The following is a 15,381-nucleotide window of genomic DNA, read 5'->3' on the forward strand; positions in this document are numbered from 1 at the left end:
ACAGTTTTCAGCTAAGGCCACAAAAACTTAATTATTAGTTTCTCATCCCACCTACATCGCATTTTTCCTTACCTTATCAAGGACTGTTTGCACCACTGGTGGCTTAGTGCAGCCATCCAGTAGTTGGTACCTTACTAGACCAGTCTAAGAAAACTACATATTCTGAGTCATTTTAACTAGCTCATTCAGCTATCTAGTAAGTAAAAAATATTTTTTTTAAATCCACCCCGCACTGGTATTTTGAGTGCAGGAGGATGAGAAACTAATAATTAACTTTATGTGGCCTAATAAGTTAGTGTGTGAAAATACATAGCTCTCAACCTGAAGTCTTTCAGTGCCAGGAGTGAGATCACTTTGTCACAGAAGTACAATGCCTCTAACAACCAGACACTTTCCTGGATATGCTGTGCTTTGTTTTTTTTCACTATTACGTTCTACTGTACTGGCTATTTGTAGGAGCAGAAAGCTACAGTCAACAAAGCTCCCTGCTGTCTCCACTGAGCTGCGTTTAGTGGAAAACTATATTCTTGTTGATTAGAGCAATTGTGGTTTTGTTTGTTTGTTTATTTCATTTAATTTTAATTTATGTTGTCATCACCTTGCATTATTTTACTTTGAGACAAAAATATATACATTGCCGTAATTACATCCCATACAAGGTAATTGAAATAACAAACACTCCATACACAAAATGTGCCCTTAGGCTGATAATTGCTGTGTGGTTGTGCTTACTGCTGTTTATTTACCAACATACTGTAAACTATATTATTGTGTCTATGCATAGTTACAGTCTGCAATGCTACCACACAATGGAATTGTACTTTTTCTTTTTGGCATATCCTTTATTTTCTGGTATTGGATTTTTATCCTATTGAAGGTACTGCCATCTTTCAAAGTGATCAGCTGCACGCAGCCGTTTTTTTTCCAAAAATATGGCCCAGCTCATAGTAAAAAACCGGTTTCTAGTGAAACACCCTGCTTCTTTTATCGTTGAGGTCTGCTTTTGGAAACTTCAGCAGCCATGCATGTCTTTATCCAGTACCCTGATTCATCCTCATTAAACATTATAATTTTAGGACTGTTTAATGGATGTATAAGCTCCATTGTTAGCAGGCATGCAGACTCATGAGATTCAATACCATAGATATGAGAGCATGCACTTGCACCTCAACTTGTGAGAGTCATGCAGGAGGGATGGTGACAATGCATTGTGTGGTCTTCCATGGTCGGGTATTTAATAGCAGCAGACCATCACAATTGTAATTGCATGTTTCACTTAAGTTTACTGTATGTGCATCTTTTCCATCCACACATTCTGTGCTGGTCATACTTGCCCCATTTGTAGATTGCCCCATTGGTGGTTGTACTTGGTTGTACTTGGTTGTTGTTGTACTTGGTTGTTGTTGCCTAGTAATAATAAAACAAAAACATAACTATTTTGGTGGGTGCTGACACTTGCAATGGGGAAACTTCACTATTCAAAAACCAAATTAGGAAACTTCCATCTGGTACATGAGTGTACAGATGTTTTATATCTGGTGTATGTGTATGATGTTTTATATCCAGCCCATGATATGTTATATCTGAGATGAGTGTGTGTGTATCTGGCACGTGTGTGTGTGTGTGTGTGTGTGTGTGTGTGTGTGTGTGTGTGTGTGTGTGTGTGTTATGCATATTTGGCACATGTGTACTGATGTGTTTTGTCCAACACATGTGTGCTAATGAGCTATACTACAACATGTGTTCATAGCAATGTTTTATTCAAACAAAATGTATACTTCTCCAAATGCACTAGTGGCCACATTGCCCTCCTTGGTTGACCCATTTGCAAAATTATGTTGTAAAATATTGTTTTTTGGCTGTATTTGTTGGATGACGTGAGGACATATCATGTGCATGTGTACATGGTATTTAAGGGCATGTATGCATTACTTAGACATAAAGACTGTGTTTCTATTTTTTGTGTCATATGACATAGCTATATAATTATAGGAATTTAAGTTTGATTAGGGACAATGGAAATAAAAATAGGGAAGCAAGGAAATTTGTCTAGTGGACATTGTCAATCCCTACGTCCATGACTGATTTAGGAATTAAATGTCCACTAGTATATCTGCAGATGTAGGCAACCTCCTTTGTTTCCCTGCTTTTTATTTCTATGATCCCTATTTGAACTTAAAATTCCTAATTTTTCCTTATACAGTGGAACCTCAGTTATCCAAACCCTTTAGGACCAGAGATGATCCATAAGTCTGAAAAGTCTGCATCTCTGAAACTGTGTATAAATAGCCTTAAAATAGCATATAAAGACAATTTAAAAAAATATAAACTACCCTAATAGAACAGTCACTACTCTAATAGAGCAGTCATTTCCGTATTTCAGTTAACCGAGAATACAGATAAGTGGGGTCTGGATAACTGAGGTTCCACTATACTTGTTTGTTTACCTTTTTTAACAATATTATGACTGGTGAACCCGTGCATACCACATCGAAAGAAAGGATGTTACCAAGTTAATGTTTTGTCTGAATATGAGCCCCAAGTATCAAATAATGACTCAAAAGTGAAGTATCTATTACTCTTCACTATCAGCTACGTATGTTCACCCCATTATACAGCACTATAAACAAAGAACAGTAAGAAATGCACCTCTGAAATTAATCCAGTCACCACAAAAAATATGGACGATTCGCGAGCCCCAACTACTTGAAATTAAGCAGTAGCCATTACACTTTGCTTTCAGTCTGTTACACTGCATTACTAAAGAAGAACAGTATGAGAAGCTTCTCTGCAATCAATCCACTCACTACGGAAAATATGGGTGAGATACCAACACAGCCACAGGAATGCTGTGTAAGCCAACAACTCAGTCATAGTTACATGTGCACTTGTTCTAATTAAGGTACAGCAACAACTGAACTATCCAATTACAACACACCATTAATTACAAAAACCAATGCATAAGAATAACAAATAAGAATACACATAATAGTCTGTTCTACACACGCTCCCATTTGCTTTGAGATTGGCATCAAGCTCATGGACGATAATAATCAGGAGGTTTTCTAGCTCTTGTGGGTTTCAACGTGGTCCAGTTGATGGTTCAACAAAATGTTCAATGTGAGGTGGCTTCCATTGCTGCATGGTTGAGCTATCTGTAACATGTCCATCAGAATCCATTGGCTGTACCTGATGTTGCAGCCTGTCACATGAACCACCTTGCTTCACCTGCCATCTGATATTGTAACTGTCACAGGGCTTGTCACTGTTGTCACCTTCCATCTGCCCTCCCACTTGGGATCTAACTTACTGGAAGCCACACATGATCATTGACACAAAACTCCCGTAGGTGGGATCTTTTATCGTAGTATTTCTTTTGAGTTACTGAGGAAGCAACTAAATTTGACTTCAAAAAGTCTTTCAACTTAGCCAGCTGGTCACAGATGTGAAATTGATGTGATGTATGGTCAAGACTATGGTGTGAGTCAAACAAGGGTGAGTGTGGTGGCCTGCCAAACAAACATCAGGGCATGTTGTGATGCACCAGTGGATGCATGGACTGCAGTACGGTATGCATACAAGGCTAATGGAAGATGCCTTCCCAATCAGACCATGTACCAACATAATTATGTTCGTAATAACTGCAGTAGGGAGCAGTTAAACCGTTCAACCATGCCATCCCCTTCTGGATGGTATTCAGTGGTTCTAGATTTTGCTATTCCAAATACTTCTAGACTCTGTTTCAGCATGGCACTTTAAAATTTACGACCGTGATCAGAATGGACAACATCTGACATCCCCAGTGTGGAAAGCAGTTTGATTAAAGCTGTGGTAATGGTAGAGGCAGATTGGTCAGCCATAGGAATGGCATGTGCCCATTTCGTAAAATAATCATAAACTACCAGTAGATATCAATTGTCACTCTTGAGTCACTGGAACTGTCAAAACATCAATGGCTACATGGCTTTCCAATAGGAGTGGTGCCTTGCTTTGTACATTCACGACAATGCTTCTCCATATCTTGGGACGTGTTGACCCAGTAAGCTTCCTCTTGTAACCCTTCCAGGATTTTATCAGCACCTTGGTGACCCACTTAGGGCTCATTGTAAGAGTGCTTCAGGGCTTGCTGCTGCAAGGAGTGAGGCATCACTGTGACAGTCAAAACCTCACTGGTAGGTCCAGGAGCATATCAGCATATACATGTCACAAAACACCATCAACTAATTTTAACTCTGTCCACAATTGACAAAAGCGTACAAGTGGAGGACGATGCCATTTCCTGCCAATAGGTTTCTCTGGTGATGTTCGTAGGGCTGCGAGCACTTGTTTAATGACAGGATCGTCACGTTGGGCTGCCTGTAGTTGCTCCTTGAAAGTGTCTGTCATCACATGGGTAGCTGCTGCTGCTGCTGCTGTAACTGAATGTAATGCAGAACGTGACAATGCATTAGTATTATTATTTAAACAACCCTTATGGTATTTGATGGTGAAATCATGTTCTGCAGTGCTAGTGCCATCTGCACAACAGGCCTTCCATCTGTTGAGATGATAACTATTGCAGAGGACAGTGATCTGTTAGTAACTGGAAAAGTCTCCCAAGCAGATAGTGATGGAATTGCTTTGTTGCAAAAGCTGCAGCTAAACATTCTTTCTGAATGACACTGTACTGTCGTTCGGTACTGTTGATGGCCCTACTGGCATAAGCAATGACACTGCCATTCTGCTCAAGCACAGCTCCTAAGCCAACAGAACTGGCGTCAGTTTGCAAAACAAACATAGGGGCATTAGAATCAAACTTGGGATACATCAAAACTGGAGCTTGGACAAGCCTCTTCTTTAAAGTCACAAATTTGTCAGCCAGGGCAGCACCAACCCAGGAATGTTTGTACATCTGTTATACTGTCAGGGGGTGCATCCATTCACTGGACTGTTATTTTCTTGACTTTTATCACCAGACTTAACCATAAAAGGTGTTTTAGAAATTGATACCATTCACAGACATAAAATATGTATTTAAACTTGTACTTTGATCACAAAAACTGCACTAAAACCTAACTGCAGTTCATTATCGAAAATAATTTGCCTACTGCTAGCAACGTTTCAAGCACTGTACACTGTTAACACTACTAATACATCTGTCTGTCTTCTCTACCTTCTTGAAAAATAGCACACAATAATAATTTTACACAATGCAATTATGTTATGTAACATAGAAATTGTCTATAGCCTTTCAGCAGTCTGCATATTCATTCTAGCTTTGCTGGCTCTTTGGTTTACACTGTTCGTAAATAGCAATGAGTGGACAGTGTTACATTCTAGAAAGAATTGCTTCTCATTGTGCACATTTTCTAACAGTAAGGTAAGGCATATTAACTATAATTACGGTAACTATAACAAGAGTTCAAACCAAAGTTATACCATTAAATAAACCACCAAAACTAGCACCTATTTCAAACACAAATCTTTAAACAGGCTGTCGGACCAGGTGTCCTACAGACCTCAGCACTTGTGCTTAAATGAATTTAAAATAATAGACTGTACGTATGTAAACTATGTGTCTGTAATATTGCCCTCTCCATGTGTGGTATACTACTCTATGTAATCACTTTTAGTGGTTGAAAAGGTGTTTGTGGTCGAAAAGATGTGTTTGAGCAAATTTTATGCAAGTCCAGTAATCCAGTCTAGTAGTTCAGTCCAGTGAATGGATACACCCTACTGTTAGGAGTAGGCCATTGCTGAACTGCAGATACCTTCTGTTTATCTAGTGTCATACCTGTACCTGAAAACACATGGCCTAGATATGACACTTTAGACATGCCTGGATGACATTTCATACCTCTCAAAGTAAGCCCTGCTTGAGTCAAACGGTCAAACACTTCCTGCAAGTGTAACAAGTGTTGCTTCTTGTCAGCAGAATGTACCAGGATGTCATCAACATAAATGATAGGCCATGGAAGATCTGGTTCATCATGCGCTGAAATGAGCTGGGGGTACCTGTCAAACCAAATGGCAAACATCGGAACTGAAAGAGCCTCATACCTGGCCTTGCACGAAAGGCTGTTTTGAGGCAGTCGTCTGGGTGTACAGAAAGTTGCCAATATCCTGAATGTAAGTCAAGGGTGGTGAAAATAGTTGATCCAGCTAATTCATTCTGTACTTCATCAGGTAGTGGTAAGGGGTATGCATCTTTCTGTGTCTTCTGATTCAGTTCACAATAATCAACACACAAGAGATTTCACCACTTTTCTTCGGTACAAAAACTGCTGGTGCCATCCATGGAGTACTGCTCTCTTCTATCATACCCTTCTGCAGCATTTGATGAATTTGGCATTCCACTTCCTCCTTGTAGTGAGCAGGTATTCATCTTGGAGATATGTAAACTGGGTTACCTGTTGTGGGAATGTGATGATAAGCCAATGCAGTTACACCTGGGACAGACTGAAACAGACAGCGATACTTTGTCAACAATGTGTCAATCTCGGTGTCTCCAGAACAAGGTACATCAAACTAGTGCATTACCATACCTCAGGATACTACAGTCATCTATCATATTAGGGCTTTTGTCACTCACTACAGCTGCAGCACAACGTTTGCTCTCTGCATGCTGCTCAGAATTCCATAATGCCTCCACTTGTGTTGAGGTCTACAGTATGGTAAGGTAAGTGCATCCTTCTGAAGGAAGTCTACTAGTATAACTGGGTAAATGAGACGGTCTACCACCATAAATTCATGCACAGTCTTGAAGTCACCCACTTGTACCGGTGCTTGCACTAGGTCCACAACAGGTAGTGGTTCACCAGCAGCTGTGATCAACCTGACTCCGGATTGCTTGTTCGCATGCTGTACTAAGGACATCTAGTTCATGTCACTCTTCCGCAGAAAGGATACAGCAGATCCTGAATCAAACATGACTTCAACTGTGATGTTACCCACCTCCCCCATTATCACTGTGGCCCTTCTTTTGACAGTGGCCACAGTGACATTTTGTGAGTCTAGGGTTGATTGGGGCGGCTGCTTCCCCCTGCAGCTGCCCCTTGCCCATTTCCCTGTAGACACGTTTGCCAACCATGACCTGGCTGATTACAAGTAAAACAACAGTGATTGTCATATCTTGGGTTTGGGCGTTGTGTTGGACATGAGTACTGAAGGTGACCCACTTTGTTGCACAGAAAGCATCACTTCCTGGAGGTTCCAGGGGAAATGCCTTGCTGATTTACAGATAAGGCAGGCACTTGTTCTGTTATTGTAGTTAGTTGTTGTTGTAATTGCTGGAATTCACTCGAGTGTTGCATCTTTACTGCAGCAGTAGCATCACTATGTTGTTCCACAGTCATTAAAACTTTCGCTTGTTGTACTGCCGAGTTCAGGAAGTCGGTGCCTCCCATGGCACGGAGTTGTTTACTAACTTCTTGTGATAGTCCAGTGAGGAATTGGTGTAATAATAATTGGTCTTTCGCTGCATTAGCAATACCTGGCATGGTTTGAGTAAGAAGCTGTTTCAGTTGGTGAACATACAACATCAGAGATTCCCCTGGCAGTAGCGATCACGTGTGGAAATCGTCTAATGAAACAAACCGCATTGGCATGATGGCATCAGTAATCTTAGTTTTGGTAATGGTGTAGTCTTTTTGTTGTTCTTCGTAGAGCTGGACAATAGTAAAAAAATATCGAGTATCATGATATTAATTTTCAAATCGTATCGTGATATTTAACCTCTACACTATTGTGATGGATGTAACACTTCTAAATAACTACTAGTAGTTCTATTCATGAACCATATTCTTGCCTTTACACAAGAAAGGAGCAATGATTAGGTGTAAACAATGTATAAATTAGCAAGTTTGTTCACATAATTCTCAACTGTACAAGCAGCTAACTACTAATCTGTCATTTAGATACTATCATGATACATATCGTTATTGTGATATATTCATTACTATCAATCGTCTTGTGAAAATTTTGTTATCACCCACCTCTAGTTCTTTGGTCAATTTGAGCCATATAGTAAGAGCTTCGCCTTCCATAAGTGTTGGTAGTTTCAAGGCTTTCTTCTCCTCATCCCACGTGTTCGCACGACAACAAATTTCATATCTCTGAAACCACTCCGTGGCATCTCTCGAGGTGAACAGTTTAGGCAGACTAATGCGCGATACTAGGGTTGACATCCTCTGCTACCAATGTAAACCAACAACTCAGTCACAGTTACACGTGTACTTGTTCTAATTAAGGTACAGCAACAACTGAACTATCCAATTACAACACATCAATAATTACTAAAACCAATGCATATGAATCACAAATAAGAATGCACACAAACAATAATAGTCGGTTCAGCAGCTGCATCACACTATCACAAATTGTGACCGAATTTTGGAAAACCGTCGATATACGTACAATAGTACTTTTGTAATAAAACGCATTTAAAAACTATGGGTAAAAAATGCAAGCTCCACAAAAAAATTATGCAAGTTTTTATCGCCTCACTGATGGGCGAATTAAGCCTCCAGTCGATAAATCCTGGGCATCATCATATTCGCCTGTTCATAGGGTGTACAAAATGCTTTGTTTCATCTCCATACACGACAGAATTTCGAAGTTACAGGCATTTGTTTACGTTGCAGTGACAAAAGAATTTACTGACGATCGTTTTTCAGTTAACTTGCCTTCCTTCTCGAACACAGAAGCATGCCTGGGGAAAAAACTATACCTTGGTGGATGCACAAATTCATGGCGAACACAATGAGCCAAGATCCAATTTCGTGCGCTGTTGTATCAGCAAGTTATGATGGTTTATGTAAGCGCCTGTAGATTCTTTTCCCAATAACTGCTGTACATATCAATTTATTTGCTCATCCGGCTGTCTAGTGCTGTATTTCCAACGCTGCTTAACTTCTGAAGCTGAAACTTAGCTAGTCCATTATTCTGTCCCTATAGAAAACAAAGAACAAATAAAATGCATTTTGAAAATTGTGCGAATATCGACGGTTTTCTGAAATTAGGTCACAATTGACGCCTTGCCAGCATTGTCAACGAAAACGACAGGAGGACAAAGGCAAGTCCATGATGTGCATATTCTACATACTGCAGTTGGTGAATTGGGATGAACAGTTAAGAAATCAAGCCTGTAGCTATATCCATTGTTGAGTTATGCTTGGCTGAAGGCATCAGTTAGTCAGAAAATTCTGTTAAACAGAAAATTTAAAAAATTCCATAGAAACTTTATGGAAGGGTTAGGGGTTGGTCTAAAGACATTTTTTGGCTTGGCTGTGCCTAACCAATACTGCTAAGTTGTCATGAAGGTAAATTGAGGCTGGTTTTAGGGTGATATTTTTGGCTGGAAAAGTCCAGTTCTGCATGATCCGTAATATCATAGATATTATACGTAACATAGATTGGAAACGCACATGCACATATAAATACATGTTAATAAATGTATCCTATCCTCATTACGGTGTGTGAAATAAATTAGGTTATTACAGCTGGAGTATTTTGCTCTCTTGTAAGCTACTAAGTGGTGTATGTCATTTACAGCTGGGCAAATTACCACATACATTACTTGGAGGCTAGCCTGGTTAGACACACTGGCTCTTGGCGAACAGTAGGGTGGCAAAATTCTCATTGTTAAGTTGAATTATGGTGTTATGTAACAGTTTTGTAATTTTCCTGAAGAAACTAAATGTTCAGCAACGCTTCTATTCTGTTGCTTGCATCACTTATAACAAGTACAATGTAAATAGACTACTCAGATATAGGTGTATTATTGTATAGCTCTTCCACTTCAATAAAACAAAGTCATAAAAGGTGCTACATTTTGTAATTATTTTACCTTAACAGAGTAAGACTTCAGTTAAAGCTTTATTGTAACATACCAAGTATTTAATAGGCAATGCAAATACAGCCATCACTAGTTGGTTAATAGCATCGCTGCTGAGATATAAGCTGATACTCACCTGCCACTATCCACCTGTCACCAATGGTATTGCCTCCGATATTAGCAACCATACCCATGTTCTTGTTCAGTACACAACATAACACACCGACAATGAAAAATTAACCTCTACACTACTACATAACCAAGAGAAAAGGCCTGTGAACAGGGTGTGTCAACATCTTTAAAACTAGCGCACCATAACGAGGATAGACGAAATTATTTAAGCGTGTTTCTAGTCCATGTTACGTATAATATCTATGGTAATATACAGTACTATTGTACTGTATGTATGATACTACCATGTGCCTTGATGTTAATAGCACAAAACCTACACATGTATTGTATGATTGGCACGACTAATTCATTATTGTTATGTTGTTATATTGTTTATTGTCCAGTTCTCAACAGTACACCTCAGTTAAAAGACTTGTACACACTATTAACACCTAATTATGCTGCTCACTGGAAAGTGATTGGAACTTTACTTAACATACCAAAAGGACGTCTTGATGGAATAGAGTCAAGTTACCCTGCTAGTTCATTCAGATGTTGCAACAAAATGTTAGAAATGTGGTTGGAAACCAATACCAGTGTTACATGGAAGGATGTCATTACAGCAATTGATTCTCCTGCTATATCCCATGATGTGTCCTCAGTACCTGTACTACACAATCCTTTATCAATACTATCTGAAGATACTGCTGGTATGTTAAATGGTCAAATGTACAAGCTAGTAGAGTTTATACAAGGCTTAATGTAAATTTCAGTCAAAATACTGTACAATAACCAACATGGCTAAAGCATAGATTAAAATTGAACTTCAGGTGATCAGGTGATGATCCCATTGTTTGAGCACTTTTTATCTCTACTAGCTTGTAAATCACTTGTTTGTTAACTTGTTAGTAACATAGTTCGTTGCTAGTAAATTTCCAACACCACATAATTATATATAGGAAAGTATGGTACCAGATATATGAAGCTATAATTGTATAGTAATTATGTTTACTATTGTGCTAATTACTAATAACAAGAGTTAATTTCACTTACCTTATAAGGGAAATGATTCGTGGAAGAAAACAATGTAATTTTAGATGCATTCGCAAATATTTTCTTGCAAAAATTTTCCTAACGTTTTTCATGCATCAGTTGACGCAGCATTCATATGTGACCATCTCAGTGAAAACCCGTCTAGTTCGCACAAGCATGTGTATTGAAAAAAATTTTTTTTTTTTTTAACTTGGTGAAATTACGCGCGTTACAAAAAAATTTTTACACAAGTTTTAATCGAGCTATTACTCAGCAAATGAAGTGTTAAGTCAATTAAACCTATATACCATCTTATTTGCCTACTCATGGGGAGTTTGACAATCTTTGTTTCATTTCTGTAGCCCCAATGATTTGCGTGTCACGTGTGTTTGTTTATGATGTGATAGACGTAAACGAAATTGTTGCCATTTCTTCAATAAAACCGCCTTCGTATGCCTATGCGCAAGTGACTTCAGGGCTAAAACTATACCTTGGCTGATCTGCCAATCCATGATAAACACTGTAAGCCAAATCCCAAATTTGTATGCTAATCCAAGTGGAAGTTATGGCTGCTAATGTAAGCACCTATAGTTTATTTTCAGTATAGTCACTGTACAAATCAATTTCCTTGCTTTTGCTACTTTCTAGCACTATAATTCCAAAACTACTCGCCATAATCGACTGAAATTTTGGTGAACCATTCCTTGGACTATGCAGGTAATGCTGAGAAAATAAAAAGAAATTTGGAAGTTGTGCGAACTATCACTGAGATGGTCACATATATTGAGTGCATAAGCACTTGCTTTGCTACCCGCTAAACTGCTATGTGCGCAACGGCATAGCCAGTGAGGCGCAAGACCATGTGATTTGAACAGAAATGCAAACTTCAGTGACAGTGAAAAATCAGTGCAATGGGGCAAATGTAATTGCAGCCCAGCGATTCACTGTGCCGGAATGGTGTGTCTTAGCCTTGGTTTTAGTGCTTCCCCCAGGCTATAGGCATTCCTGTCATCCACGCTCATTATTGTGAATGCCTACTTCTCCAGTGAAGCAGTGATCATGAATGGCTAATAGTACGTGTAGTATGCAGAGTCGAACCATATAGTCGAGCGTTTCCTATCCTTGATTAATCCATTGTTGGTGTGTGCCAAATTATTAAATTTCTGAAATACACAGCAGGGATATAATACTTCTTATTGTTTTACTGTGATTTAATATCGTGCACTACTCTGGCTTGTTTCAGTACTTTTTATCGATGTGCTATGGTTCCTACTCTAGTTGAAAATTTCAAGTTTTTTTGTGTACTTGTTTGTTAAGTTTTTTGTAAATAACTATTATGACTGGTGAAACCATGCATACCGCATCTGAAATGGTGCTGCGTGCCATAGCTATATCAATCAACGTCTTAAAAGTGAAGTATCCTTTACACTTTGTTGTCAGCAATGTTCAACCTGTTACACAGCATTATGAATAAAGAACTGTTCGAAAAGCACCTCTGCAATTCACACATGCGAAAAAAATGGTGCTGCGTGCCCCAGCTATCGTTTGAGTTGAAAAGTGAAGTATCCATTACACCGCTTCATTGTCAACTGTGTTCAACTCATTTCACAGTAGTATGAATCAAGAACTGTTTGAAAAGCACTTCTGCAATCAAAGTAGTCGCCATGAAAAATGCAGACGATTTCCGTTACAAAAGAAAACCGTCATGTGCTACCGCCAAATCGACACTTTTCGCTGTCAGCAAAGATGAATGGGACACAAAGGAGGACACTGGTAAGTCCATGAAGAATGCATTGTACATGCTGTGGTATGCCAAAAGGCATCTCTCGGGCTGAAGCAACGTTGAACAGTGAAAAAATCAAGCACGTAGCTTTAGCCATTATCGAGTTATGCTTGCCTGAAGGCATCAGTCAAGCAGGCAGGCAGGCAGTCAGTCAGTCAGGCAGTCAGTCAGGCAGGCAGTCAGTCAGTCAGGCAGTCAGTCAGGCAGTCAGTCAGTAGAAAATTTTGTTAAATATATTTTTTTAAATTCTGTAGCAACTTGTTGAAAGCATTTCGGGTCAATCTGAAGACTTGTTCTGGCTTCGTTTTGCCCAACCATTACTGCCTCATCGTCATCTGGGAAAAGTGAGGTTGGTTTTTGGGCAATGTTTTTTCATGGGCCATGCCTACTCCTTTGTGGTCCCTACTATACAATACTGTCGTACTGTATGATTAATTTGTTTACTGTTGCACTCTATCAGCAAAAGCCATAACAGATAAATTTGTCTACCTTCTAGTTGCCCTCTATCAGCAACAGCTGGTACAGGTATTGATCTAGCTACGTGTTTTTGTATCTGACATGCCATCAGGATGCTGGTGGCATTCATAAGATTGGACTCAAGGATGCCTCCTCCCATCTAATAAGTAGTTGGATTAATTAGGAAATAGGAGTATGTGGATCTAGCATGTTTACTCAATGATCAATGTGGCAAGCTCACAGAAGAGTATCAGGTGACTGGTCAGATTGTGGTCATTGAATAAGATCGAGATCAGAGACGCCGGAGACAAGCGTCAGACATTTTCTCTTGAATGAACTGGTATGTAGCAGTTATCACCTCCTGTTAGACCACTACTTCAGCCCAGGCCACAAGACTGATTTTGCAGTTGTCCCAAGAACTTTGGCCACAGTGGCAAAGATACAACACGGAATTTCAGCAGTAGGCAGCTGCAAGAAAGATCCACTAATAGGGTGACCTAAACTTCACCATCTATGGGCATTGTTTATCTGCCCAACAGCACCAATCATTTACTACTAAGGAAGTTCAGCTATCTTCCAGTTGACACAAAAGACCCTTGATCCAGGAAGCTTGTTTCAAGTGGAATTCAAAGGGATGGTGCAACCTATCCAACTGCTCATTCTGTCACTCCTGCCTCCTGTGCGGTGACCACCACAAGGTAATCTACTGCCTGTCAGCCACTGAGAGTAACAAGTAAATTCCGGACATCCATGTGGTCTTTATGAACTGCATTAGTAATTAATTAACTATTAGGAATTTGTACATGATATAGTTCCATTTGTGTTCTCATGTCATTAGGCCAACAGGGTGCTCCGGTGGTGTTCACCTGATGTGTTCTTTCACTGCATGTGGCATCAATTTAGGCTTACGTGCATTTCTTTGTGCAACTGTACTCATGTGTGTACTGGTTGTTACTACTGAATATGTAATCTGTCTACATGTCTCAGTACACTTGCAACAGATCGAGGGGGGGGGACCTTCCAAGTTCTAAAATGAGGTCTTCCTCAGGAATGGTCATGCTTAATTCTAATTCCTACCAGTAAAACAAATTAACTTCTTCAATTTACCCTTTTTAGTGGCAGGAACCCCAAGGGTAAGGCATCCTTGGCAAGGAGCCCACACGGTTGTTCCTCAGTATGCAACTGGTATGAAGGTCCAGATACAACTCTTACAGAACAAAGGAACCCACAAACAAGTCACACCTAGAGGGTAGAGGTACCAGTACCTTTGCATGAAGGACCTCCTATCACTGGACTCCAGTAGGCCAAATCAGGAGGAGTTCATCCTACAATGCAGTGCATACTCCCCTTGGGTGATCTGCAAGGAGGATCCCGGTGGAGGATCCTCCTTGCAGATCACCCAAATACCCAGTTCAAGGATTTCTGTCTGAAATGAATCCTTACAAATTAGTTTTAACTGGCACAAAACTCTAAGTACTGCTGACCACAAAATTCCTTCAAAAGTGCCTTCAATTATCCATTAGTATTTACAAAGAAAAGTGACCCTAGGAAGAATAATCAAGCTTCCACCAAACTTCCGATCCCTGGACATCCATGTCAGCCCATTAGGAATCATCCCAAAAGAAAACAAAACAGAACGGGCCAAAAATAGTTGACCTTTCATCCCCTGACAAGGCATTTCAGAGTCCTTGTCCTCACTCACTCTCGTATGCCTCAGTGGATCACCTCTCAGCACTAGTCCTTGAAGCAGGAAGAAAGGCTTTCTTGACAAAAGCAAACACCAAAGAGGTCTACAGAATGCTCCTGGTTCACCCTTAAGATTGCCACCTGTTAAGAATCTACTGTAAAGTTTAATGTACATCAACCATACCCTGCCATTTGGATTGCTTTCTGCACCAAAAGTACTCTCAGCAATTGCAGACATTTTTAAATGGATACTTAGTAGTCTCTCTGTGGGAGAGGCTAGGTGTCCCTTTGAAGGTTTCAAAGTTGGAGGGACCTTCTCACTCTCTAAAGTGCCTTGGAATTGACAGTTTTTCTGCAACTCAGAGTAGACTCCCTGATGAAAAGTTGCAATGCCCGAATGCTAAACTGGCTAGTTGCATTCAAAGGAATATCCTATAAAAGAAAAACTAGGGGCTGCTACAGTTTGCAACAAAAGCAGTGCCCCCACGACATTACTTTC

The 15,381-nt window shown here is 39.8% G+C and overlaps 1 protein-coding gene across 1 annotated transcript in view; it reads left to right on the forward strand.

Annotated features, from left to right (window-relative positions):
* Window positions 1–15,381, forward strand: part of LOC136247924 (protein NLRC5-like) — a 66,641-nt gene that overhangs the window by 22,637 nt on the left and 28,623 nt on the right. The window contains exon 3 of the mRNA XM_066039743.1: window positions 10,330–10,635. Coding sequence (XP_065895815.1) covers window positions 10,330–10,635 — 306 coding nt within the window. The remainder of the gene's footprint in view (window positions 1–10,329; window positions 10,636–15,381) is intronic.

Source organism: Dysidea avara, chromosome 2 (assembly GCF_963678975.1).
Source record: "Dysidea avara chromosome 2, odDysAvar1.4, whole genome shotgun sequence".
Classification (NCBI taxonomy): Eukaryota; Metazoa; Porifera; class Demospongiae; order Dictyoceratida; family Dysideidae; genus Dysidea; species Dysidea avara.